The 23,959-nt window shown below is 36.9% G+C and overlaps 2 protein-coding genes across 2 annotated transcripts; one reads left to right on the forward strand and one right to left on the reverse strand.

Moving 5' to 3' along the window:
• Positions 1-1,132: 1,132 nt before the first annotated feature.
• Positions 1,133-15,303, reverse strand: LOC103709920 (RNA-binding protein Y14A-like). The gene is made up of 4 exons (XM_008795455.6): positions 14,950-15,303; positions 6,046-6,182; positions 2,865-3,010; positions 1,133-1,514 (listed from the first exon to the last, which is right to left on the reverse strand). Exons 1-4 carry the CDS (start codon positions 15,227-15,229, stop codon positions 1,466-1,468), a joined length of 612 nt encoding a protein of 203 aa, XP_008793677.1. The 5' UTR covers positions 15,230-15,303; the 3' UTR covers positions 1,133-1,465.
• A 4,367-nt stretch (positions 15,304-19,670) lies between these two features.
• Positions 19,671-22,391, forward strand: LOC103709936 (transcription factor MUTE-like). The gene is made up of 3 exons (XM_008795471.6): positions 19,671-19,766; positions 20,773-21,165; positions 22,123-22,391. The coding sequence occupies exons 1-3, from the start codon at positions 19,671-19,673 to the stop codon at positions 22,201-22,203; spliced, it is 570 nt and encodes a 189-aa protein (XP_008793693.2). The 3' UTR covers positions 22,204-22,391.
• The last annotated feature ends 1,568 nt before the right edge of the window (positions 22,392-23,959 follow it).

Consider the following 23,959-nt stretch of genomic DNA (forward strand, 5'->3'; position numbering starts at 1 on the left):
TTTCTACATTCCGTCGTTTTTTATACTGTTCCATTCAGTCCAAAACACGAAATTTCGCACCCCAATCTACTATATCAGCATCTCCAATAAACAGGGAAAAGGGGTGGGTGGGGGGTGGGGAGGAGAAGAAAATCTCCTAGGGAAGAATAAATTAACTACTTACATTAAACCAAAATAGCCAACTTTCCAACTATTAGTGCAATATTCAGCCTGATAAAAATTGTTCCACATATTTGGCTTAGACAACAACTAGTGACTGAAATTTTGCCTCAGCTTGAAGATGTCATTGTAGAATGTGAAAACAGAGTTTCTTGACGATTGTAGCTTCTAAGCATCTTTCCAATCAATAAAATCATGGATTGGCTCAATAACGCCGAAGCAAAATGTCACCCCGTACTTGCAGTAGAATGGTTCAACGAGAGCACATGTTCACCTGATCAGTTCAAAAAGTGCAGATCCAAGAATAATAATCTATAATCTGATATGACTCGAGAACAATTTGCTACTGGATCAGGACTAATATAACCAGTAATGTCTTATTTGTATATTGGCTATTGTGACTGGTAAACTGCAACCCAAAACAAATACTTGTGTTTGGTGATGTGAACCATCAATAATACTCAATGCGTACCTGTTGACAATCACGTAATAATTAAGATAAGGAAACCGGATATGTTTGCTGAAAATGACATTATTTATTGCCAATAATGAAAATTATTCAAACAGAAAACTTTCTGATTGATCACACCAAAACCATATGTACGAACTAGTACAAATATGATCAGCAGCTAAAAGAGGTATAGTTAGGAATCCATAGATTAATGCACATCAATTACCGATATCTTTCTCCAAGAAAAAGGTATTTACAAACATTGAGAATGAACAAAGGCTATGGGTACTGGGTAGGCTGGACCAGACCTGACTGTTTTAACAAACACGAATCTATTCTAAGAGTCCTGCCAACATGCACTACATTGTCATCAAGCAGCAAACTGAAAAAGCCACAGTTTGCACAGTTGGAAGCCTTGAGTCTCATTCTATGTGCATTCTGATGAACCAGAAAGCCATAGTATCACAGCACATCTTTCGAACCAGCATCTTGAAATTTGAATGGCCTATATTACATCACATATCATAGAATTTTGAAGAGTCCATCTCTGCATTTCCAGAATAGCAAAAGATCATTCGATATCGTACAGACAGGGCACTGGTTAACAAAGACCTTCAATTAACTACATCATCAGAATAAAACAGCTCCCAAAATCCATACATTGTTTAAGATGACACAAAAGAGAAAGGGCAACAACTATAACTGTCAGTTGATGAAGCATACGGATGATCCTCAATCCAAGTAATATGTATCAAAAGGTGTGTTGGCATTAAACAGACCGAAAAAACAACTGATCTCCAAATCCCAGATATGAAAACACCATAGTCTCACTTGAGTTTGATAGATTAATATAGTTCAATATCTCCGCCTAGGTGGGCTTCTTGAACGGTGAGCACGTGGTGATCTGCAGAGGATTGGCGAGAAAATGTCACACTACACAGAACAGTACTGTATTTTACTGATAAACATTTGGAATTATATTAGCATGCAGCAACAGGAAATTAATAGATAACTTGAATTGAGAATATATTGAATGAAAGAAAGAAATCGTGTTATCGGTGATGGCTTTAAACAGAATGAGGACCAGTTTCTGGAGATCCCAATGACTATGGAGATCCCAATGACTATAAAACCAGGGTCCACCAGCATCATCAATAATAGCAAATATTTGGGCAACTAAAAAGTCAATATAGTCAGCAAGGAAATCAAACTATACTCTCAGATGAATTCCATGCATATATGATGTATATTTGATCCAATGAGGGCCCGAAAAACTGATGACCACACAAGGTCGGTGGAACTGTCCCGAACCGGGCGGTTCCGGCCATACCAAGCCGTCCCCGGCGGCGGATCGGGACGGTTCCGACAATGGAAACAAAATCTGTCGCTAGAGGGGGAGAAGGAGAAGGAAAGAGAGGAAAAGAGAGAGCGAGCGAAGGATGGAGGGGGAGGGAGAGGGAGAGGAAGAAGGAGAGGGAGGTGGAGGCCGGCGAGCTGCACAGAGGGCCGACAGAGGCCGGCGAGCGACGTGGAGGAGGCTTCTCCGAGCTCCACGGCCGAGTCCCCTATTTCGTTCGAAATAGGGTCCGGCCGGTTTTTTAATTTCGCGATATTTAAATGAAATCATCAAGCGATTTACCGACTACACTTAAAAGTTGCAAAAATAAAAAAGTGATCGGATCCCTTGTTTCGTTCTTGCCGACTTCACTTAAAAGTTGCAAAAATAGAAAAAAAAAATTGTCGGACCCCTGATTCAAATGAACTAGGAGACCCGGCCGCGGGCCCTTCTCCGCCTCCTCCGCCCGGGTCGCCGGCCTCCGCCGACCCTCCTCTCTCCCCCTTCTCTCTCTCATTTTCTCTCTCCTGTTCGCCTTCTCCCCTGCCTCCTCTAGTGTGTTGGTGCCGTGCGGGCCTGTACCGACAACCGGTCTGGGGCCGGTACCGGCATGGTAAACATTGTGACCACATCTAATGTACTTTTTCACTTGACGTGTGATCAACAAGCTAGGAGCATTTAGGAGCCTAAAGATGATTCTTCGATCATGTGAACAACAAAACAGGAGCCTAAACAAAGAGTACTCCCAATAAGGCTTAGAACATTTAGAGCATATAGATGTCTCAGAACAAACATTGATCAGATTAACCGTACAAGCATATGAATGCAAAACAGTCTCTAAATACTAATGCAGAAACTAAAGTAAAGCTCCAAAGAGACCACTAGGCTGATAACAAGGATAAATATATAGAATTCTACCTCCTCCTTGCATTTCTGCGCTTGAATGGGCCATTGCTAAATGCCCAGTCAACGTAAATAGTTTGTGTAAGAAGCTCAGTTCCATTCAGCGCTGCAATTGCATCTTGTGCTTCCTCGAATGTCTCATATTCAATGAGCGCATACCCCTATCTCACAAAAAGTTTGAAGACGTAAATAAAAGTGGTAACTATAGAAGAAAAAAATACAGAAATTACTCAATGCATAATTTGAAATTACTTAATGAAGAGGTTGGGCATTGAGTATATGCTCCTCCAATATCATGCTTTCAGATTAATTGTAAAAATACAGGTGGTTTTTCCTGTGCCTTATCAATACAAATTTTGCAATTAGTGTAGTTAGATCATAAGACATAATACATGAAGTATTAAGATCTTGACTTTTATTTTTATTTTCTGAAAAGCGTATATACTGGGGAATCACAAAAATGAAGAAGTCTATGCAGAGTACTGGTAAGGGATAAAAGATGCAAATGTAGAATCTCTTGTATTGACCGGTAGAACAACCCTTCACTATACTATCACAAGTTATGATGAACTCTGCATTATCAACAATATCTTGTGCATGGGTCTGTATGGTTACAATTATATGAAGTGCTTATGGAGAGTTTTCCGGAAGCTAATTAACAGAAAGTGAGTTATCCTTTCAGGTATCTAGCTCAACGAAAGTAAGATTAAAGAACTGTCAAGCAAATTTAGTCAAACACAGCAATAGCTAAAAGATGGTCATTGTTACTCCATAACTTTAGAATTTGTACATCTACCCAAGATGAATGAACGCATATTGAACATATAAAGTGATTCCAAATTTTTCTAAGAGGAATCAAGAAATCACTAGTCACATTTGAAGTGAAAGCTCAACAATATATAAACAAATGAATACACACAATACATACATATATATATATATATATGTTAAAAATAGTGAATTGCAGTCTTTAGGTATGTCAAATCTGCCCACAGGTGGAAAATTTATTTGTTAGCACGGGAAAATTAATTATATGATTATTAAAGGTAGGCAGTTTTCGAAAACTTATCTGCCCTTATCTTCCTCATTCCTCAAACTCCCCTTATATATAAGAAAGAGACATCTTGCCATCGAGGTCAATTATTTGCATAACTCCTTGATCTTATATATTTCCAAATGTTATCCTTCCAAAGAGATTCAAATTGTTATAGAATGTTTTTTTCTAACATGTATATCAAAGTGCATGTACACAAATATATATAAAATTCCATCTACATGACAAAACCAGACCCAATAAATCAAAAGTTCCATTCTTTTCATCTTAATAAGTTAAAAATATCCCAAGTTAACTTCTCAAATACTCTACCACAAATCATTGCAGATGCCAATTAACAATGGATGGTACTAGCTAAAGTGCAATCCCCTCTTTATCTTCAGATATAAATTGACCCCAGTGCCACAATAACATTAAATGTCATCCTTGTAAGCACTTCCTATATTTGTTTTTCTGCAACACAGAAAGGTAGTGCTCTCCACTAAAAAGGAATATCTTCGGAAGCTAAGATATGTTTGCACAAAGTAGGTTCAATTCAAATACGAAGTAATGGTTGTTAGGAACTTGGCAAGAAAAAAAAATTTGAAAAACAGTTAGGTTTAAGCCAAAAGGTTCAAATCGACTGATTTTTCATTTGAACCTAACGATGAGATACTTTAGCAAACCTTGTATTTTAATATATGACGTGTAGTATCTTTAAATTGTTGTTCAGGGACATAAAAACAAAACATTTGAATATGCAACATCCCTTGCCCCTCATTACTGGGAATGATCTTTGTATCCCCCACCAAATTCCAAAGAAAAGCTTCTGTTTTATAACAAATGTGTCTTGATTAATACTTCCATCCTTATCCTTATGAAAGATTTAAACAGGGAAGGAATGGTTCATGAGACACAACCTGAGTGGGTAAGTGAAACCAGACCACATCAAACATGATCATTAGGATACTTAACCTAGGCTTACAAGGCAAAAAAGAGATTTGACAACCAGACCAGATTAAGAGGCACAAGTCTAAAGCCTAAGAAAAAGCAAACTGAACCAACAAGTTGTGTCCTGCTGCAATAGGCACAGACATGATTCTATGGATTAGGGTTCAACATCATCGCCAAGGACAAATGGATCAATGATTCATCAATGTCAATGAAGAATCAAGCAGAATATATGAGAGATATTAAATAGTCATGGTTAGTGGTAATCATGTTATAAAAATAGGTGCAATGGAAGCATGGTTTGAGTTTTTATGACATAACCTTCTTGTTCAGAATGAAAAGATGCAGTTGTACAATCATATGCTCCATTTTTTTGTCAAGATGATGGAGCTAATATTAAAATAAAATGCTATTTGAGCAATTTTTAGTATTTTTCCCCTAAAAATTGTGAAATGTGTTTTCAGGTAACTAATAATTTAATAGTAAATCAATAGACTTGCCTCCAAACCAATTGAAAATTTAATATTGTATAGGGAATTCATGACTAATGTCTCATCATTTTAGAGTCATGGTGTTAATTTCAATGAAATTAAAAATAATAGTATTTTTAATTAAGTTCCTTTGTAATTAATATTGTTGTCCATGACCTATGAGGATTTTAAGGTGGATGATAAGAAAAACTAGGAAGGACATAGTGAGAAAACAGATGTACTAGAGAGACTGTAGAAATTATACCAATGGAAGAAAAAAGTGAAGGCTAAGCAACCAAGACAGTGTGAGCATGTAAAGCAAAAAAATAGAGAACGCTAGTAAGAGGTATTAGAACATATGCAAAGGACCTGGTCATAGGAAGCAGAGTCATTAAGGTAATACGGATGGACATTGTGGGAACGCACATGAGAAAGCTTCCATTAAAAAAAAAAAAAAAACTAGCCCTAAGTAGGAGTAATTAGTGAATGAGCATTCATGAAATGACCTCAAATAGCTGGAGCAAGACTCAAAGGTTATGGATATTGGTACAAATTTCAATATGCAAGATTGCCCTTACAGGAGAATAAAACATTATAAGAAACAATACAAGAACCGATTGCTCAAGTGAGAAGAGTCCTCAAGTTTTAGGATTGGAAGGAGATGTCACCGTCTTGGCAGGTGAGACCATTACGATCCTTTTAAAATCCTTTTAAGCTATTAGAATGGAAGTAGCTAATTTACCTTGACAAATCCAGTACGACGGTCTAGGTTTAGATGCAAATTCTTGATCTGCCCAAATTCACGAAAAGCATTATGGAGATCGTCTTCTTGAGCCTCTTCATGAACTCCAGTGACCAGTACAATCCATCCCTCAATAGCTGTACAAATTACAAAACAAAAATGACAAACATATGAAAGCCCAGTAACAAAAGTAAAAAAAATCAGCACTTTTGATGACTCAGTCGGCATATATGTATCCTTAATATATCAAGAGCAAGATAAGCTTTCTTGCAGAAAGCTAATAAAATCTTTTAATGAGTTAATCATAATATATCATACTGAAATTCAGAAAGATGCATAAGCATGTGGAAAATAGACAAAAAATATGAGCTTGAATAGAAATATCATGTCATGAAACTCAGAGAAGCACAGCACAAAAGAAATTATTCATAATATCATGTAAATTACAAGAATAAACCTTAAAAGAATAAGAATGATAGGATTGCTATGGAAAATTATAGAAATCTAGAAAAAGGCAGGAAATAGGCAGAAAGATGTAGATTAATTTCTCTTAAGCTTTGCTTTTTCCTATTCCGGATATGCATCTGCATGAAAGGAGTACAAGGATAAAACTCATGATGCAATGTCTACAACATAGAATAACTAATCATACAGAAAATGAAAATGGACAGCCCAAGAATAGTACAATTTAGTTTCCAAGAAACAAAACTACCATATGGTTTTACCATAAAACAAGAAATGAAACTACAACTTCCACATTTGTTTCTAAACACAGCATAGAAATACATTACAAATTTTATCAGATTGAAGCACTTCAAAAAAAAAAAAATATGACAACATGCCAATAAAAAATGTTCTTCATTTGCATTTGCACTACTTTATTCTATAAAAAAATAATTTGATCAATATAGTAAGGCTTGTTCTAAACTTGCCACCCCAAGGGAGAATCAGAGAGTTCCTCAAATGAAGAAACGTGATCAACAGATTAGACCACAACAAAATGAGGGAACAAAACTTGGCAGTGATATCTTGCAACAACATTCTATATCAAACGCATAGTAAATAAAATTGCCTCATATTATTTCAACACTTCATGCGATCAAAACCTCACAACAAGATGTTTTCACTATGTTTGATCTTTCCTCTAAAATGTCAATCACTCATATTTCCCTAGCATTGTTTTTACCATGCAACATGGAACTCTAATATGTCAATGATTCATTTTCCGTACAATGCATCTTTTCAAAAAAAATGGCGTTTAATCATGTATCATTTTTTCTTCTTATGTAAACTGTTAACAAATATAAAAAAATCGTATACTAGTATTAACACAACCAGTTGCTGGCAACACATCAACCTTCTCCCCCCCAAAAAAAAGCTGCTGCCATCACAATGTTATGAAGCCATGTAATACCTCTTCTTTGAGGCACCAGGCATGAATGTTTACTTGCTTTGGAAAGGAAGAGGACCAACTTTACCGACACATAAGTACAGTCAGCACAACAGAATTTCATCAAGAACTTGTGTGCTTGCATTGTCTATAATTTTTGAGAACTGGGATGGGCCCGCATGGCCAAAAATCCAGCTGAAAGCAGGATCAAACACAGTTCACATTAGTTATATCAATGACATAAAGTAAAGGAGAGGTGAAAAAGTGGAAAGAGGGGGGCTTTACAGCACTTTTAGGCCTAAGACTTATACAATACTAAAATGTATAATACGAAGAGAAGCAATCAGCTTTAACACTCTCCTTCAATAGCTTCTCAAAGCAAATTATGACTCCAAAAATTGTCTGTCGTGAAAACACTTCTTCTATCATGAAAATCTTCCCACTTAATAAAATTACTACCACCCAGTTAAGCTAAGTAAACCAGGGTCTACCGAACTAGGCCGAACCGGCCGAACAGCCCGGTTCAGGCAGTACCGAGCTGATCCGGTGCAAAATCGGGTCGATTTGGTATTTCCATTCGGTTCCAGCCCCTACCGATTGGAACCCCTATTGGACCGGTTGGAACCGGTCCTTTACTGGCCAGTTCGATGACGACTCAGTGCGAACTGGTCCTTTACTGGGATGGGCCCGCATGGCCAAAAATTCAGCTGAAAGCAGGATCAAACACAGTTCACATTAGCTATATCAATGACATAAAGTAAAGGAGGAGTGAAAAAGTGGAAAGAGAGGGGCTTTACAGCACTTTTAGGCCTAAGACTTATACAGTACTAAAATGTATAATACGAAGAGAAGAAATCAGCTTTAACACTCTCCTTCAATAGCTTCTCAAAGCAAATTATGACTTCAAAAATTGTCTGTCGTGAAATCACTTCTTCCATCATAAAAATCTTCCCACTTAATAAAATTACTACCACTCAATTAAGCTGAGTAAACCAGGGTCTGCCGAACCAGACCGAACCGGCCGAACCGCCCGGTTCCGGCAGTACCGAGCTAACCCGGTGCAAAATCGGGTCGATTTGGTATTTCCATTCGGTTCCAGCCCCTACCGATTGGAACCCCTATTGGACCGGTTGGAACCAGTCCTTTCCTGGCCAGTTCGATGATGACTCAGTGCGAACCGGCCGGTTTCGAACCGGGTTGCCTGTGGCATTATTGCCCCAATGCCGGCGTTGGGAAGGCCTCTTCATTTTTCCTAATATAGATGGAGAACCAACAATAAAAGCATGTGCTAATCGGCAACTGATTATACTACAACAAGGAATAGAAAAGACATGTCAACGGGACATTTGGAATGCTAACTACGAGAAATCATCAGGAAAACAAAAATTCTCAAGTTTTAGCAAGTTCAAGTCAATGTCGTGCATGAGTTTCAGCACCACTATTGATGTATGTTGCATAGACATGGACACATGAATCATTCTTTCTAAAAAAATTAAACTCTCATTTGGTCTATACACAAATTTTTATGCACCTCAAGAGAGCTTCAATGTACAATAATTACTTTATGGAATGAAAGCTTCACTCATTCAATTATCTAATTTTCATGCTTTTCTAATAAGCCACTTTCATTAATAAGAAAAAAACTCTTTGATTTTTCATAATATAGATGGGGAACCAACAACAAAAGCATGTGCTAATTGGCTACTGATTATACTACAACAAGGAATAGAAAAGAAAAATGTCAACGGGATATTAGGAATGCTAACTATGAGAAATCATCAAGAAAACAAAAATTATCGAGTTTTAGCAAGTTCCAGCCAACATCGTGCATGATCACTCATGCAAGATATTGATTGTTTGTACTAAGTACATGTTACTTACCATAACTGCAGATCATTTTGTCTTTAAAAAAATTTGGGCCTGTTTGGCATCATTGTTGTTTTTGTTTCCATACCAATTAAAGAAATGTTGCATGGAGATTGATATTGAAAGATAGCATTTGCAAAAACTCATGATATTCTTGGTTCTATTTCGACTCTTTTTTGAAGGCAATGAATCTTTGCTTGCAAAAGCTCTAAGTATTTTACAAACAGTTTCAAAAAAAAACAAAAGGATTTCAATAGACATGTTGTTCAGTCTATTTCATTTTTCTTCTTAGGTTTTTGGTAAACAAAAAACAAAAGCAAAAGCAACACAAAATGGGCTCTTAGTTTCTTGATTTACTATTAACAAAGTAAAATTCCAAACATCTCCTTCTTCTTGTAAGGATCAACTCTCTAAATTCTTAAAAAACTTAGGTTACTGCAGATATACTAAAGGTATGGCTGATTCGATTCCACAAGAATCTTAAGATGATAGAGCATTTCCTCTTCTTTCATCCAAAAAGAGAATTACACTAGCAAAGTAAAACACAACCATATTCATCCAACAAAACTTCAACTTCAAGAGATTTCTACAGAATCCATCAGTTTTTTTTATATAATTTAGTGCGAAGTGTTCTGATGGGACTCATCAAGAGGAACAAGCTAAGTCAAGTATATCAAGTGATCATTTGCACATTCCAAGTGGGCCTATTACAAAGTCCCGGGCTAAAAGACTTAGAGAAGCTCTGATTGGGCTTGTTCTAAACATATGAGCTAGGCAAGTTTCGAGTGAATCTACAGCTATAAAGTTGGGCTTGAGCAATTCACAAGAAGATTCACAAGAAGTCATCAATGTCATTCAAGTAGAAGATGAGAGCTGTTGAAGACACTTAGGCCAAATCTACCATAAATGAAGAAGTCTTGCTGAATATCATACATGGGCTGATTCATTTGAACCTGGACTTCCTTAATTTGAGCTCAACATGGTGTTTTTATCTTCATTTTGATGCTCCAAGGTTCCTGTCTACCTCATCTCTGCCCTTAGGGCCATTTCTTCTATAACCCCTTCCATGCCTAGCTCCTCTAGGCCGATTTCTACCCATTTCACAATCAGACTCATAATCCTCCTCATTCCCACTTCCTGCTTCATATTCATCATCAAATTCATCCACAGGTACAAGTTCTCGCCTTGCAGGTCTTCTAGGATTAGAATTTTTATTAGGCTGCCCTCCTTGTAAATTTGCAATCACCATGTCTTGTCTATCCATCCTGTCCCTGAATTCACCGAAAACCACATGTAAACGTTCAAACTGTTGTTGCATGACATTTATCATCAATGCCATATTTTGTGTATCTTCCTAGTTAGATGTAGCTTCATCCCCATGAGACATTGTTAAAGCTGCAAGAAAATGTTAGCGAAAATAAACCTTACACACTCCCTCACGTAGTTACCCTCAAAAGATATCTCTCCACTCTTAGCTTTCTCTTGTAGCTCTTTAAAAAACTGATCAACTCAAACAAAGATTTACTCAACCTTGCAAAATTCAATTCAACACTTAACTTTAAGGAACAAAATCAACCACTTTAATCAGAAAGCAATTGATCCCCAAAGGAACAATCAAATTCAATATCACTTGTGCCTGCGATTACAATGGCAAATTCCTTTCTTTTTTTTCTTTTTCTTTTTTTTTTGAATCTAGATATATATACTTTTTTTTGAATCTAGATATATATACTTTTTTTTTGGAATCTGGATATGAATACTTCTTTTTTTTTTTGGCTATATGCTCAGGAATTCAAATGAGAAAACAGAAATTGGAGCTGATGGATCAAGATAGAAACAAGATGAATTAACTCACTTGATGTTTAAGAAGAAAATAGATGAAAGAGTATGATGAACAGATGAAAATAAAGGATAGTAACCTGATTTTAGGGCCGAAGCTCTGATACCAAATGATGCGAACCCACAAGGATTAGATCCTTAGAACCCACGAACAAGATGTTATTCTAACCCCAAGAAAGCTAAAACCAAATTTGGGATGATCCACTAGAACCCTTGAATATGATGAAACAAGGACCCAAAGTGCTGAAACGCCATAAAGTTGATCAATCCTTGATAAGTTTAGGCAGTTCAATGAAGAACATAAGAGCTTCTCTCAAATTTGAAATTCAGAACAAACTCATTGTTTTCCATTCTTTACATGACCTAAAATATAAATACTACTCTTAGAACACCCCTCCAAGCATGGGAAACACAAAGCATTAATTAACTACCTTGGAACACCCCTCCAAGCATGGGAAACACAAAGCATTAATTAACTACCTTGGAATATTCCTTCAAGCATGGAAAACACAAAGCATTAATTAACTATCTTGGAACATCCCTCCAAGCATGGAAAAGACAAAGCAACTAATGAGAAGTTTCAAATGATGAAAAGTCTTCATAAATTCGTACAGCCCATTAAATGAAGATAAAAACACCATGTTGAGCTCAAATTAATGAAGTCCAGGTTCAAATGAATCAGCCCATGTATGATATTCAGTATTTATGGTAGATTTGGCCTAAGTGTCGTCAACAAATCCCATCTTCTACTTGAATGACATTGATGACTTCTTGTGAATCTTCTTGTGAATTGCTCAAGCCCAACTTTATAGCTGTAGATCCACTCGAAGCTTGCCTAGCCCATATGTTTAGAACAAGCCCAATCAGAGCTTCTCTAAGTCTTTTAGCCTGGGACCTTGTAAAGGCCCACTTGGAATGTTCAAGGAAAGTTGAACAAAAGGCATGCTCGATGGCTGGAATTTATTGAAAACTTCCCGTACATCATCAAATACAAGCAAGGTAAGGAGAATATAGTTGCAGACGCCTTATCCCGAAGGTATGTTCTTCTTACTTCTCTAAATGCAAAGTTGTTTGGTTTTGAGTATGTCAAGGAATTGTATGCCAATGATCATGACTTTGCTGATGTGTTTGTTGCTTGCGAAAAGGGAGCATTTGGTAAATTTTATAGAGTTGACGGATATTTGTTCAAGGAAAATAAGTTGTGTGTACCTCAATGCTCTATGCGTGAGCTTGTCAAAAAATCACATGGGGGAGGGTTAATGGGGCACTTTGATGTCAAAAAGACCTTAGCAGTCTTGTTTGAACATATCTTTTGGCCTAGAATGCGACGTGATGTAGAACGAATCTGTGATAGATGTATCACTTGTAAGAAGGCTAAATCCAGGGTCTTACCACATGGGCTTTATACACCTTTGCCTGTACCTAGTGAACCATGGGTAGACATCTCAATGGACTTTATTCTGGGGCTGCCTAGATCAAAGAAAGGTAAGGATTCAATATTTATGGTAGTTGATAGGTTTTCTAAAATGGCTCATTTTATTCCTTGCCATAAAACTGATGATGCCACCCATATTGCTGAATTGTTCTTCAAGAAAATTGTGAGACTTCACAGTGTCCCTAAAAGTATTGTTTCTGATAGGAATGTAAAGTTTCTTAGTTACTTTTGGAAGGTCTTGTGGGGAAAGCTTGGTACTAAGTTGTTATTTTCTATAGCTTATCATCCACAGACTGACGGTCAAACTGAGGTCGTTAATCGAACTTTAACTCAATTGCTTCGAACTGTTATTCAAAAGAATTTGAAGAGTTGGGAAGATTGCTTGCCTTTCATTGAGTTTGCATATAATAGAACTGTGCATTCATCTATTGCATATTCACCTTTTGAGATAGTTTATGGTTTTAATCCACTAACTCCTTTGGATTTGCTACCTTTGCCTATTGATGCAAGAGTTAGCCTTGATGGGAAGAAGAAAGCTGAAATGGTGATGCAACTTCATGAATGTGTTAAACAGCACATTGAGAAGAAAAATGATCAATATGCATCTAAGGCTAACAAAGGACAAAAGCAGGTTGTTTTTGAGCCAGGTGATTGGGTGTGGGTGCATATAAGAAAGAAGAGGTTTCCAGTACAAAGGAAGTGCAAACTGCATCCTAGAGGGGATGGTCCATTTCAAGTTCTTGAGAAGATCAATGACAATGCTTACAAGATAGATCTTCCAGATGAGTATAACATTAGTGCTACATTCAATGTTGCTGATCTTTCTCCCTTTGATGTAGGTGATGATTCGAGGACGAATCCTTTTGAGGAAAGGGGGAATGATGCGACTCATCAAGAGGAACAAGCTGAGTCAAGTATATCAAGTGATCCTTTGCATATTCCAAGTAGGCCTATTACAAGGTCCCAGGCTAAAAGACTTAGAGAAGCTCTAATTGGACTTGTTCTAAATATATGGGCTAGGCAAGCTTCGAGTGGATCTACAGCTATAAAGTTGGGCTTGAGCAATTCACAAGAAGTCATCAATGTCATTCAAATAGAAGATGGGAGCTGTTGATGACACTTAGGCCAAATCTACCATAAATGAAGAAGTCTTGCTGAATATCATACATGGTCTGATTCATTTGAACCTAAACTTCATTAATTTGAGCTCAACATGGTGTTTTTATCTTCATTTAATGGGCTGCACGGATTTATGAAGACTTTTCATCATTTGAAACTTCTCATTAGTTGCTTTGTCTTTCCCTTGCTTGGAGGGATGTTCCAAGATAGTTAATTAATGCTTGGTGTTTTCCATGCTTGGAGGGATATTCCAAGGTAGTTAATTAATGCTTTATATTTTCCATGCTTGGAGGGGTGTTCCAAGGTAGTTAATTAATGCTTTGTGTTTTCCATGCTTGGAGGGGTGTTCCAAGACTAGTATTTATATTTGAGGTCATGTCAAGAATGGAAAACAATGAGTTTGTTCTGAATTTCAGATTTGAGAGAAGTTTTCTCTTATATTCTTCATTGAATTGCCTAAACTTATCAAGGATTGATCAACCTTGTGGCGTTTCAGCACTTTGGGTCCTTGTTTCATCATATTCAAGGGTTCTAGTGGATCATTCCAAATCTGGTTTTAACTTTCTTGGGGTTAGAATACCATCTTGTTCGTGGGTTCTAAGGATCTAATCCTTGTGGGTTCGCATCATGTTCCTTCCAAATTGTTTAATTCCATAAAGAAACCTAATGCACAACAGCCATGGACAACTAACATCAACAAAAAGATGGTCCTGGCAAATTTTGTCATTCATAACACTTCTTTAGTTTTAGGCATTGTTCACAAACATCAGAGCATAACATACCACAATTTTTCAACGCAATGATTAGAAACCAATATTATCAACTGAAATGAGTTAATATCAATTCTTGAGGGCACAATGTTATTCTTACTCTCATTTGTTGCTACAAAGCATCAAAACAAGCAATCTTTGATATTTCAACTGCTAAGTAAGTCGCACGGAAACCTCACAGAAAAAGTATCGGCTTAAATCTCCTATAAAGTTGTATGCTACTTTCACTTCTCAGGATCAGTCCAAGCCTACCCCTTTAAAACTGGGAACAAAAGCCAAGGGAATGCAGACTCCCTATCGCTAAAAGATCTATAAGAAAAGGCCGAACCAGAAAACCTAACCATACTAATCTAAAGGCGCCCAAATCCAGAGTGAAAGATGTCGGCCGTGTCAACATAGCAACATGATTTAGAAACCCTAGAACGATTCCACCTAGAAAACCCTAGAAATCAGAGAGGAAAAAAGATCAAGGGAAGAGGACTGACATCGTTGGGGGCCGGGGCCGCCGTCGGAGTCGAGCGACTCAAAGTCCCTGCCGGCGAAGCGGCTGTTGCGCTCCACGGCAGCAGCTTCCTCCCGGAATCCGCGGCCCTTGGTCTTCTTGGCGCCGGCGGAGGGATCACCGCCGGTGATGGTGGACCGGAGCTTAGGCTGGGGAGCGGCGGCGGGGGCGGTGTCGATATCGGCACCGCCGTCCTCGTCCATGAGATCGTCGTCATCCGGCTCGAAGTCCACCACATCCACGTCCGCCGCGTTCGCCGCCATCGCCGCCCCCTTTCTCTTCCTCTTTCTTTCTCAATACTTTGGCAAAGAAAAGAGAGAGAAAGCCAAGAAATGGAACAGCGGCGAAGATATTACTGTTTTTCTATAACTAGAGTGGGTCACGTGCCATACGGACGTTTAGGGCTCGCTTGGTTTGCCGAAAGAGGAGGCGTGAAAGTGTGGCCAAAAAATTTTTGAAAAAAAATAAAAAAATAACTTTTCATGGTAGAAAAGAAATTATAAATTTAATTTTTATTGGTTCAAAATTGAGATAATTTTTTAAAAATATTTTTAAATTTTTAGATGGAATAAGATAATATATTTTTTATTAAAAGCATAATATATATTTTATAAAAAAATAAATGTTCAACTCAGCATAAACTATTTTAAAATATGTTATTTTGATCAATTAAATATGCAAACATTACTTTTTTAGATATCACATATTTAGATACCAGTTTTCTAAAAAAAAATATTTTAATAAAAAAATTATTTTTACAAACCAAACCATTTTTTTAAAAAAATTTCACATCCATATGTCTCTTTCTATTTCTATCAAGATTGGCTAGTTGCATAACTGATGGAAACAAAAAATAACTCAGAAAGTGACTTTTTAAAAAATAATTTTTACAACAAATAATGTTCTGCAGTTTCATTTGTTTGAAAAGTTAACATTAAAAATTATTATTCTGCACCCTAAACAAAATAATTTATTTTATTATTATTATTATATTTAAATAATTAATTATATTTCTATTATTTCTAATTAACTACATAATACTAGTATTCTTAATCTTTTATAATATGCTAAATATTATTTATCATAATTATATAAATTAATATTATAAACATAATATTTTTAAAATTTTAAATAATAATTGTTTTACTATTCTGGCTACAAGTTGGGCTCGGGCTCGGATTTCTGGCAGAGTTCAGGCCGGGCCTAGCAACAGCCGATCACGGCCCATTTATTCGGGCCTTATTTTTAAGTCTAAGCATGACTCGGTAGTCTCGGGCGGGCCCAGGGCCCGACCCAAAGCCAACATTTCTAGCCCTACCCGCACTTTTGCCCGTTAAAAGTATTCAAATAAGGGATGAGCCCGAAATTTTTGGATGAAGTATTAAGATTCAAAAGGCTACCAGACTAACAAAGAGCAAAACATCTAAAATTCGATTTACTATAATATGAACCAAAATAAAATCATTTACTAATATATGAAAAGAAAAAAGAGCATGAAAAAAAGCAGATGATGAATGAGTTTGTAGTTGAATGAAGAGATACTACACTTCATCTTTATTTATTTATTTATTTATTGCTAGTATCAGAGGAAAGTAAAATCTTATATTTTATTTGATTTTTCTACTCAGAGCTTCACCACAAAAAAAAAGACTTAAAAACATACATGACTAGAAAAATAGTCATTCCATTCAAACTCAATCCAATTAGATATTTAAAAACTTAAAATAATTGAGTGATAAGGCAATCATCCTAGGGAGTGGATGGCCCATTTGTTACTGATCTTTTCTATCAAGAAAAAAAATCTATTAGTCATATTATTTGGTAAATGCAATCCCACCTGTACTTGTTATACTAATGCTATATATTCTCTCTTAAAATGCACCACTTTTTCTTGATATACCAATGCTATCTTCTCTTTAAATGCATGCATGTACATGCAGGAAGATAATAGAAAAAACTAAGGTACATGCATTTAAGATAGGATTATAAATTCATAAAAATGGCCTGAAGAAGATGGATGATAGGGAAGCACACAAGGTAAGATCAGCTTAAGAAAAAGTTTGTCCCCAGCTCAATCCATACTCTTATGCACTTAGGCCAAGAAAACCATATTTAGTGTGATGCGCTTGGCTCGAGCGTAGGCCAACGTCTTGTAGACGAGGAGGTGTGAAAGCTGGATGGCTTAAGTGTGGATGTTAATGGTGGGATAAGTAGGCAAGAGAAAAGGGTTTTGGGCCTCGCAATATAAAGGAACTTTGACTTGAGATGTCTTGGAGAGTTTAAAATCCAAGCGATGACTTTAATTTATCAGTTTTACACTCTACAATCAATAATATTTTTTAATATGATATATATATATATATGTATATATATATATATATATATATATATATATATATATATATATATATATATATATATATATATATATATATAGGGGGGGGGCTAACTTTAAATTCTTTCTCTATTTTTATTTTATTTTATATTATTTTATTTGATACAACGGTAGCTCATCCATGTCGGGCAGACTGTTTTTATTTTTTAAAGAAAAGGTTCCCTACCCATATCATAATTTCTTGGAGTCAACTAAAATATTAGAATTTTTTTAAGGAAAAAGTTAACAGATTCCCTAGGACATTCGTTAAGGTATAATTTCTATTGACTGATTAGCTATAGTTGAGTAAAAAAAATTTTGACGGTGCTTGTGCGTATATATAAAGTTCATTAGGTCCATGATCGTTGATTTGATTCCCATTTTTGGCAACAAATCATACGAGTTGCACTTATATGCCCCATGATAAGAAAGTTGACCATGTGCATGTAAGGATCCTTGAAGTATTATTCTAGTTAAATATATCATTTTAGATATTGTTTGGTTTTTAAAAATATGGAAACGAAGAAAAGAACGGTAACGTTATTTCTATTTTTTATTTTTTAGAAAAAACTACTTTGTAGCTTCTAGAAATTGTGGAAGTTAAAAAATTAATTTTTAAAGTATTTAAAATTCAAAATCATCTATGATTGCTGCCTACAACTACCACCACTATTGTCAATCCTACCATCATCGCCGGTTATTGTCATCATCACCACCCTGCTAGCTGCTCTCATTACCACCGTGATCGCTATCGCAATGGTTGCTGCTTCCTTGACCACGACCATTGCTACAACCATTACCATTGCTGTAATCACTACCAAATGCAATTCAAATGGCTATCAAACAAATTTCAGATTTATAATTTTTAAATAAATAGAATTAGAAGCTTGATTTTTATTTTTTATGAAACCTAAAAAATAGAAATAGTACTAAAAATACTATAACTATAATTGTCCTTTCAAAATTGCTCCCGGAAATTTTCTAAAGTCTCTCCATCCCAATCACTAACCTTCTTGTATATTCCTACTAGCAAAACATAAACGCATGCCAATTATAGTTTGATTTTTCGAAACTGATGGATCCCTAGGTCATAATTTTATTTTTTTTAAAAAAAATTAAGTAATAGTTTAATAGTATATAATCATCAAAATTTGAACTCTGTATCCTTTATAGTAAATGCAAGTTCTTAAAAGGGGTGTATTTCATCTGTGAGCCCCCACCTCCGAGTTTTCTCAATATCAGCTTTGACGACGCTATCTTAAAGGACGACGGGAAGGGAGGAGCAAACTTCGTCATCAGAGGCCCGAGTTCCAGGGTGGTCGCTGCTGGCGGCCATCAGATCTTTGATATCTCTGTGCCAGGTGCAGAGCTGCAGGTGGCTTGGATCAGATTATGCCATGCCAGGTAAGTGTTTCGGGCTACCTCAATCATATTGGAGGGTGACTCAGCCACCGTGATCAGTTGGGTCCAAAAGGCCTGAGCGGTGTGGAAAGGGTACACCCCTTACTTTGAGATATTTGGGATATGGTGAGTGATGTGGTGGCCTTTCAGACTAAACATGTGTATCGAAAGACTAACGGAGCTGCGGACTGGATGGTGGCGTATGTCACGTGCCACTCAGGAGATACTCTATGGGCAAGGGAGGAGGGATTGCCTAGGATACTGTCTAACTTAGTTTTCGCAGATTCTACTGGATGTATTCATTTACGTAATATATGAAATACCCGTTTTAAGCCAAAAAAAAAAGGGAAAAAAGAAGAAGAGAGAAGCCTGCTAATGAACTCATCATAAACCTGCATGCTTGCTTGCCAGCAGAATCAAGTCTGCTTTCTTATTTCCGAGCCAGTCATTTTTGGCTCATCTACCCATGACTTCAACAAGGACTCGAGCTGGAAGCATGCCGAGGCTGGTGAAGACCCGTGAGAAGGTGAATACGTAATCAATGCAGATAGGCACGAGGTTTAGGTTAGGGGCCAAAAGGCTTGCCTTGCCATAAATTGTGAACGCTTCATTCCTCCCTTGGTATAATAGAACGGGCCAAAATATGTGACACAGAGATGGGAGCCAAAGAAGACGTCCCGTTTGCAGCCACACGCAGCGAGAGAGAGAGAGAGGGAGAGAGAGGGAGAGAAGGCGCAGCTCACGGGGGCTCAGCGCAGCCATTAAATGAGAGCACGTAAAGAGCAGCCATTCTAACATTCCTCACACCACCAAGGTCTGCATGCATGCGTGTATTTATACGTGAGCAAAGGCAAAGCTAGCAGGAGAAAGGTGGCAAGCAGACAAATAGTGGCCTGTTTGTGAGTTTGGGAAGCAAAAAAGGAAAAAAAATGTCTCATATTGCAGTGGAGAGGAACAGGAGAAGGCAGATGAATGAACATCTCAAGGTGCTGCGCTCGTTCACGCCGAATTTTTACATCAAAAGAGTATGTATCATTTTTTTTTTGATCCGTGCAAGTTATAATGTAGGCGGTTTTTGGATTCATACAGCTTAAGCCATTTTGTTCTTTCTCCTAATAGGAGATATATAATCTTGTATTTTCAAAACTTGCAGTACTAATAGATACTTGGTCTGGTATGCAATTTCGTACCATAACGATACTCTTGGTGCTTTTCGCCGTCTTCTACCGTACCATATACCGACACTATAATAGAATGGTACCAATATGGGATATGGTATCGGGACAGTGAATCTTGTTGTATTATTTTATTTCTTTCAATAAAATTTGGTGGCTTCGGCCCTTCCTTCCCTTAAAAAGAAGAGGGGAAAAAAAAGGAATCCGAAAGGTCGTAACCTTGGCATTTGAAATATTATGGTGCAATATACATAGCTTAGGTTTCATTCCATGCATCTGATTGAGGGGAGAAGGGGGAAAATATATAGATGATAAATGACTTCATGATCGGAAAAAGTACATTTAGCTGAGCTCTCATGAACGCATAATGTAGCACTATGGTCCATTAAGCTTTTTTCTTAGCTGTCCTACAAATTCCTATTTTAGTTGTTGAAACACCACACAATTTATAATAACATGAAAAGGACTTGGAGAGTGTATTGAAAGCTGCAAGAGAGAGTGCAATAATGCATATTCGTTAAAAATGCTCAGAATTACTTTCCTAATAATTCCAAATAATTTTCAGAGAATTAAGCTATATCTATATCCAAGTGGCGGTCTGTTAATCATGAATAAATTATGTTTTTGCATTAGTAGTTTTTCTTTTTAACGGAGAATCATTAGAGCTAATGATCGACGACTTAACAATAGTGAGATCAGGTTTATGAAAATTCGAATGTGTTTCTCAAGAACGGGCTTCAACTCTTTCAAAGGGACATCATCTTCTTCACCTAGCAAAGAATAAAGTAGGACTTATTTCTGACAAGATTACTATGGTTTATATCGGTTATCTTTCTTTGTTATTGATCATAATAAGGGAGACCAAGCATCTATTATTGGAGGAGCCATAGAGTTCATCAAGGAGTTGCAAGAAGTTCTACAGTCGTTGGAGGCCAAGAAAAGAAGGAAGAGCTTAAGCCCTAGTCCAACTCCTAGCCCAAGGCCATTATTGCAATTCACTCCCTCACCACCTTTGAGCAATCCTTATGACTCGGACGTCGTTAAGGAACTTGGGGCATGCTGCAACTCACCAGTTGCAGATGTGGAGGCAAAAATCTCAGGTTCAAATGTTCTTTTGCGAACCCTTTCCAAGCGCATTCCTGGTCAAGTCATCAAGATAATAGCTGTGTTAGAGAGATTGGCCTTCGAAATCCTCCATCTCAACATAAGCAGCATGGAAGACACTGTACTCTACTCCTTTGTCATTAAGGTACAAGAGATCCATTATACTTTTTAATCTGTTGTTTGATGAGTGCGTCTTCGCATTTAATAAACATACAAATGAACATAATATCTTTCACTAAATCATAAAATATCACCATGTTTAGGAAGAAAAAAAAAAGAAAAGAAAAGAAAAGGATAGCTTAGGAGAGAGAAAGCACACTTTGTCTAACTCGCTTTTTTTTTTTCCAGTAAATCGGTTTGTTAAATCAGTTTATAACAAATTTACATATGTAGAAATCGAAAAAGCACCATTCTCGTTTGCTAGGCCTCCAACAATACTTTGAAAAGCGTCATCTTAGAGAAAGATTAGGCCAAAAATAATTAGACCTCCGACGACATTTTCTGAAGCGTCGCAGTAGTGCACTAATGCTTCCGACAACGCTTTCTAAAGCGTCGTCTTAGATAAAGAATAATGGAATGGCTTTCGACAACGCTTTTAAGTGTCGTAGGATTCCGACGATATGCATTATCTTATGAGCGTCGTCTAATCTGAATCTTTTCTAACGCTATTAAAAAGCGTCCGCAAATTTTGGCATGGTGGCTAAATTGCCAACACTTTTTTCTTGGTTCGGCAGTTAAGAGTCGGAAAATTTCATTTTTGCTATAGTATGGCAAGTTAAAGGAAATACATGTCACAACCGTCAATATACCCCAGCCACTTTAGGCACACCATATTATATTTTTATAATATTACTAATACACGAAATGAAATACTAATATGTGGAATATGTTTTTGAGATAATGATTCTTTTTTCTTAAAAACAAACTTTTTTTTTTCTTTCTGCACCACCTGCAAGGTTACAAGCAAAGGGGCCCCAAGACAATTAATTTTTAAAGTGGAGAAAACTACATTTTTAGATTTTAAATGCTATTGATGGTGTATTTTATGGAGAACTTAAATCTAGTCGAACTTATTTATGTTTTTCACTTATTGAATCTGCAGATTGGATTTGACTGCCAACTTAGTGTGGAGGAATTAGCTCACGAAGTCCAACAGAGCTTCTATCAGGATATTACATATTAAAACAAATGGTATTTGTTTCGGTTGCAAATATGAAGATCTATAGGTGTGCTACATATAAAATTGTTTAATTTTGTGAAGTCAAGTCAAAATCTGTAATGGATCTTATCACTTAGACTCGTGATAGCCGTAAAAATTAATAGTTATGTTGCATTGTCTGAGGAAATGCTAATTAAGCACTATTTTTTGAAATAAACTAAGGTTGTCACCTTCTAGCCAAAAATTAAATGGTTTTGTTGTTTTCTTTTTTTAAAGAAAAGAAATGGAATGGTGTCTTTCTTTCTTTTCTTTTTTTTTTTTTGCTAAAAAAAAAAGAGAAAGAAGGGGGTAAAGAGAACCTCACTTGCATAGCAACCCTCACTGGGCCTCCTTTCCGCTGGAGAATGTTTGATGCGGGTGGAAACTTTTTTACTCATACCTTTCGGAAAACCCACGTATGAGTACGTCACATCAGCACTACCTAAGCATCCGACAGATCGATAGCGATTCCACTGGATAAATCAGGCAGGGGGTATCCGGTCTCCACATTTAATCGATGCTCGTACGTTTCGAACCTGGGCCACTCCGGTGAAATCAACGCTTCATTCCCACCATGCTACCACCTCGATGGTATGAAATGGTGTCTTTGTCAGCTAAGTTTTGTTGACTTATGTCTTTTTAGCAATTTATTACCTTCTTCTTCGATTTTACTTTGCTTGCAACAATTACAAACTAAAGGATGAAACCTAGTGGCAAATTTAACAATCTTAAGAGCCAATGTTCTCAAAATTTTTAGTTCCTCTCCGAAAAGCAATTTTCATCATTTCCGCATTTTAGGAGAAAACTAATGGTAGTTGAACTTGTTTCTCAAGAAAACTAAAGACCACACTTATCATTTTTGCATGTATACCAGTACTAGCCTTCTACATATTTCTCATTGTATTACAGCAGCCATGAAGCAAATAAAGCTATCCACCAAGGCACCAATGAGATGATGGTTGGAGAGAAAGGAGGTTGCCTAAAAGAAACATAACGAATAACTTTCTATCTTCAAAAAGTTCTATTTGAACTTGATGCAGTTTATCCTCTCATTGCATGGACACAGACATATTTCCCACTTCCTTCTCAAGTTCCCAGGGTTTGAGGCAAGAATCCATGGACAAAATTCAGGAACGTGGACAGCTTCGCTTCTTGAATTGATTTTGACTTACAAATAATAATCCATTCATGGCAGATGAATGCAAGGTGATTGTGATACGCTGATACTGCTCAATTAGTTTGTGAAATAGGCCCATAGTTTGAAAAGAGATGGTCCCTTGTGGTCCAGCTGAAATACCTGGATTTAATTAGAACCCGAGGTTTTGGTCATATGGATCTGACCAAAACCTTGAATGATTTTGGTCCCAAAGAGTTTGGTTGTTCAACCTTTCCAAAGGGTTCTCACTAGAAGAGTGGTTTTTGTTTATCTTGGTTGGTTTAGGTGATCAGCATCTGTAGAGTCGCCTTGTGAATGAAGGAGACAGTAGAAACTCAACTACACTGTTTTCCAAGTACCATGTAATGATGATTCAATCATGATCTTGAGAAACTTCCAAGCTTAACTAGTAGCTTAAAATCAATGGTAGAGAAATGACTGAAATGAGAGGTGACACAATTGGATCCTCCAATGTACGTACGAGGCCAGCCATGCAACAATGACATATGCAAATCATCTGATTGCACTGTATTATGCGAGAGGGGCCACATATGGGTGATTGAAGCACCGATGTGAGCTTAGCTC

Source organism: Phoenix dactylifera, chromosome 14, assembly GCF_051530095.1.
Source record: "Phoenix dactylifera cultivar Ajwa chromosome 14, Ajwa_hap1_PhDact_Kaust_v1.1, whole genome shotgun sequence".
NCBI classification, from domain to species: domain Eukaryota; kingdom Viridiplantae; phylum Streptophyta; class Magnoliopsida; order Arecales; family Arecaceae; genus Phoenix; species Phoenix dactylifera.

Excerpts from the sequence above, each read along its gene's own strand:
- LOC103709920 (XM_008795455.6), bottom strand. The coding sequence starts at position 15,229 with ATGGCGGCGAACGCGGCGGACGTGGATGTGGTGGACTTCGAGCCGGAT. Across the intron at positions 3,011-6,045 it reads GTCGTACTGGATTTGTCAAG|GGGTATGCGCTCATTGAATA; the intron begins GTAAATTAGCTA and ends TTTGTGAGATAG. Across the intron at positions 1,515-2,864 it reads CGCAGAAATGCAAGGAGGAG|ATCACCACGTGCTCACCGTT; the intron begins GTAGAATTCTAT and ends AATCCTCTGCAG.
- LOC103709936 (XM_008795471.6), top strand. The coding sequence starts at position 19,671 with ATGTCTCATATTGCAGTGGAGAGGAACAGGAGAAGGCAGATGAATGAA. Across the intron at positions 19,767-20,772 it reads CGAATTTTTACATCAAAAGA|GGAGACCAAGCATCTATTAT; the intron begins GTATGTATCATT and ends GATCATAATAAG. Across the intron at positions 21,166-22,122 it reads TCTACTCCTTTGTCATTAAG|ATTGGATTTGACTGCCAACT; the intron begins GTACAAGAGATC and ends TTGAATCTGCAG.